Source organism: Antedon mediterranea, chromosome 1 (genome assembly GCF_964355755.1).
Source record: "Antedon mediterranea chromosome 1, ecAntMedi1.1, whole genome shotgun sequence".
Lineage (NCBI taxonomy): Eukaryota > Metazoa > Echinodermata > Crinoidea > Comatulida > Antedonidae > Antedon > Antedon mediterranea.
The window spans coordinates 7815619-7820549 of record NC_092670.1 but is presented as its reverse complement, the minus strand read 5'-3'; the positions used below and the strand labels follow the sequence as shown (position 1 = coordinate 7820549).

The 4931-nt window shown below is 33.5% G+C and overlaps 1 protein-coding gene across 1 annotated transcript; it reads right to left on the bottom strand.

The window, feature by feature from the left end:
• Positions 1 to 909: 909 nt before the first annotated feature.
• Positions 910 to 3112, bottom strand: LOC140055263 (uncharacterized). The gene is made up of 4 exons (XM_072100558.1): positions 3059 to 3112; positions 1875 to 1919; positions 1465 to 1697; positions 910 to 1330 (listed from the first exon to the last, which is right to left on the bottom strand). The coding sequence occupies exons 2-4, from the start codon at positions 1911 to 1913 to the stop codon at positions 1099 to 1101; spliced, it is 504 nt and encodes a 167-aa protein (XP_071956659.1). The 5' UTR covers positions 1914 to 1919; positions 3059 to 3112; the 3' UTR covers positions 910 to 1098.
• Between the last annotated feature and the right edge of the window lie 1819 nt (positions 3113 to 4931).

Here is a 4931-nt window from a genome sequence, read left to right as displayed (position 1 = left end):
AAAATGATTATATTATAAAAGGTTAATAAATGAATACTTTATGAAATTAGTATCTTTAGAAATGAATATGCTAAGAATTGAATATGCTAAGTAATGAATAATAATGTTAAGAAATGAAAATGTTACGAAATGAATATATGTTAGGAAATGAATATGTTGTTAAATAAATAAAAAAGGAAAAAAACCAAGACGATTGTGACAAAGGCTAAAATAAGCTCAATTGTCGAGTGGCACCAAGAAGAGCGTGAAAATTGCTAAAATAAGTTCAAATGTCGAGTGGCACCAAGATTGTGACGAAGGTTAAAATAAGCTCAAGTGTCGTAATTATTATTATTAATAATAGAAGCTTTGATGTTAATTACCAATCAATGACCGTGGTAAAGGAAACTAGTATGTACCTACCACCGACAAATCTGTAAAGTTAAGTTACGCCCACGACTGTACGATAAGTTCACGCTCTTAAATTAAAAAAATAGCTAGCAACAATAATTTGATGTTTACTCCTCAACTGCCTGTCAATAATCGTTATACCATGGAACGTTTTTGTTAATTAAAAAATAGCCTTTCGTATTATAAATGTAAGTAAAATTGACTGTTCCTATAAAATATTGCATGACTTTTTTTATAATTTTGTTATTGAAAAATTAGCATTGGAAATTAAAATAGTTTAAAATAATTAATTTGACTGTTTCAAAAGTTTAAAGATAATTTGTTTGGATAGAGCAACGATGTAATTAAGTATACAAAGATAACGTATTTGTGTGTGCAGCCAGATACCTACAATTGTTTGTATGTCCTCCTCCAGATCTTTCCCCCATTTGCTGATGAATTTGAGGGGGAAACTGGTTTGGCTGAAATAGGTGGCATTGGTTTGAATCTGTTCATTTCTACCAAATGGTCGGTTTGCGCCACTGGAGTTTCTCCTGACATAGGTGTCTGACAGTTTGATGGAATTGGTGGAATAACTGCTGAGTTGTTTCTATAATTATAATTGTATGGTCTTGCTTTAAATGTTGTTTGGAAATAACGTGCTTGAAAATGCGTACAAAAACAATATAAATACTAAGACAACGCAAATATACCTGTGTAGTTTAGTACTTACAATAGTCTATGTTTTAAGCAGCAGATCTGTCCCTCAACTCGTGATGAATCCGAGATTGGTGAATGCAATTTGTGAACTGGTTTGGCTGAAATAGGTGGCATCGGTTTAAATCTGTTCATTTCTACCAACTGGTCGGTTTGCGCCACTGGACTTTCTACTAGCATTCGTGTCTCACAGTTTGATAGAATTGGTGGAATAACTGCTTTTCCTGCGATATCTGAGTTGTTTCTAAAATTATAATCGTACGGACTTTGTTTAAAAATTGTTTGAAAATAACGTGCTTGAAATTGGTACTAACAATATCATATCTACAGTATGAATACATAGACAACGTATTGCTATGCGTGTAGTTTGATACCTACACTATTTTTTGTTTCCTCCGCTTGGGTTTCCTCACAGGCTTTGATTCAGGTTTGGCCGAAATTGGCGGCATTGGTTTGAATCTGTACATTTCTCCAAACTGGTCGGTTTGCGCCACTGGAGTTTCTTCAGACATTAGAGTGTCATACCCTGCTCGAATTGGTGGAACAATTGCTTCTCTTAGACCATCGAATGCTTGTGTTCTAGGCGGTGGTGAAAGTGGGCCAACTTTTTGCTGATGGTGTTAAAATAGATTAGAATAGGTTACTTGTTTTTTTCTTTTTGTCTCTTTTATGAGTAAAATGTGAATAAAATATACGTGTTGTTGTTGACGTACCGTATTTGAAAAGACTGAAATCATTTAGTAAAGAACAATATTGATACTATAATAGTCATTATTTTATTTACTCACATTGCAGTTGTTATATCTTTTGGTTTTTGAAGATTCCATGATCACCTAATATAAAAAGTCGAGTTTTTAATGAAAACATTTTGATAAGAATTGGAAAAAATTTCATAAAAAACATAATTATGTATGTGTCCTAATAAATTTAAAGTTTTAAATTGCTTTTCAATCAAGATGTGTTTGTTGATTACCCATGCTACTTTATTGCATGCTTTTATTTTGTCTGCTGGCAATTAAACAAAAAGATATACTTCTATTCTTATCTATGTCTAAGTTTATTTATCTCTAATCTAGGATATTTGTTTATTGGAATTGATATAAGAAATATCTGTCCAGAAGCAGCACTTGCTATAGGCTATTATCTAAGTAGGCCTAGTCTAACCCAGGCCATGGCCAATCTCAGAGCTGGGCTTTAGTTTAGCTATCTGAACTAGACATATCTTCCAAGCCTAGTAGTAAGAGGTAATTTTTAATTGTAGGCTATTCTCATAATGTTTACTGCCATACCCTATACGTACGTCGTAGTAGGTAGCACAGTTATGCTATATTATAATTTAAAAAAAGCATACTACTAACCTACTACTATTAAAGCTAGGGCTGATAAGTGATAGCCTAGTCATACCCAGACTAAATAGGCATAGGCCTATTCACAACATGTAACATCCTACTATATATTCTATTTGTAGGCCTAGCCTAGACCTATCCTCTAGGCCTTACATCTAAATCATTTGCAGCACACGATTACGAAATAGGCTAGTCAGGCCCAGGCCTAGGCTAGTCCTGACAAATTCAATTAGGAGCCTAACTAAGGCTAGGCTAGCTAGCCTTTTAGTAGGAGACTAGAGTAGAGGATATGCCTAGCTATACCTAGTCTACCAATCATAGAGACCCCTAGTAGGACGTAGGTAGTAGCTGTAGGTAGCCTAGCCCTACTAGCCTACTATTACTAAAGGCCAAGCCTAGCCTAGGGCTAGGCCTAGCCTAGGCCTAGTTAGAGGAGGCCCTAACCCATCATATTCATATTGCCTCCGCTAAAATTATTAATATTATTTATATTTAGGCATGCTACTAGCCTAGTTCAGCAGTAGGCCTAGGCCTATACCTAATTTATTATTTCTGTACAAGACTTGTGGATTCCTAAGATATATATTAAGTGTTAGTTGACATCCAATTCGATTAATATTACATACCTTTTTCCTGTTTACTAGATACTATCTTTGTAGAGCAGCCTTCTCTATCTCAACTCTACGCTAAACTAATAATATTTTTGTTTTTAGCTGTTACCATGTGAATGTTGCTATGCAGAAACTACAGACGCGACGCGCGCGCGGATAGGGAAATATCGCAACTTAAACATAACTTGCGTCCAATCAGCCGTCCTGTTTGAGATGATGCTTCAAACTATAGTTGGCGCTCAACATTTAGAAAGCTTTTTTTAAAGCATGCCTTAATTGTTGTAGGCTTTTAAAATTAAAACTGGAAAGTAAAACTAAAGCCTAAATAAGATTTGTTTATAAACTGATTTGATTCATAAAAATCGCTAAACTAAACTAACATAAACTAAACTAAAATCACGTTCTTTAATCTTAGTAAATTTGTGTAGTCAACGATTTATGTTATGTTATTCTGCCTAAATATGTTTTAATAAAATAAAGTAAATATATAATGTGAGTGTAGAGCTTTTACGGGTGTTACGTATTCAAGCCCACGGATTATCGGGTTCCGATTTGACTGTATACGTATCTGCATTGAATAATTATGAGTTCACGATTCGGTCACGTGCTTCTTCAACTTTTACATATAGGATGAATTGCCATTAATAATAACGCGACGATCTTACGGCGACTACACGTTTCGGTAGCATCTTAAAGAATTTTTCTGATTTGTATCACGTATCGTTTTACCGACCTTATGACTACTCAAGTCATTTTCACTAACCATACAGCAATGCCAAAAATGATATTAACCTCGCTAACTGCTTTTTATTTTTAAGATAAAGGAGGCGAACGCTTTTGCTTATTACATGAAAGTTTGTCGTGCTTAAATACTCACTCACTATTTGATTGCATCGTACAATTTGTAGTAATATCAATCGAGACGTATGTTTCATTTAATGATGATTTTGAATCTATGTTTGGTATAGCAACAACATGTCCATCTGCTTGTAAAGGTAAGTAGGCGTATTATTATCAGGTTCACTTGTTCATCCAATTTAATCATGTAATTCAACTGATTGTTACTGTAAGCCATGTTACGAGCAATATGCTGTGTATTCAAAATATATTTACGTATGGTTACTCCATTGGAATAGGCTACGTATATCATATAGCACTACTAACAGCTGAATGTAGCAGTTAAGTGTATCTCAAAGTCCAGATACAGATACAGATCTTTTATTGTCATACAAGCCAAAATAGTACAGTATGAAATTTGTCTTTTTGTTGCGAAAATCCAAAAATATTATCAACAATAAAAATTATAATTATCTTATCTAGGTTTGTTTTTGTTAAATACACTGACTGCTGAAGGTAGAAAGGAATTCCTAAATCAAGTTGTTTTAATACGCATCATTCTTAATCTACCAGACTTATTATTATTAACTATAAACTCTCCATGCAAGGGATGCGTATCATCAGCGATATATATTTAACTTTCTTATTTACAAGATCATTGCACATGTTTTCTAAGGGGTTTAAGTTTTACGTTTCAGATTTTGCTAGCTGTCTTCACTACCCTATTCAGTCTATTGTAATTCACAAATACGCAAAGGCCCAACAAAAAGTTTCCGAAACGTGAATTAATATTGGAATCTTAGTTTACACGTGTAGAGCTAGACATACTGCACATATTTTATACACGTGCATTTTCCGTTTTGTTTATACAAATAAACTTTATTCGTGTCTAATATTTCCGGTATTATAATAATTTGTTTTTTGTAATACAAAATATTGCACACATAAAAAATAAAAGAATAAAACATCATTGATAATAATAATAATACACGTTTCAAAATATATAGCGTATCTTATTCCACTAACGACTTTCTCGATGTTTTTACGGTTT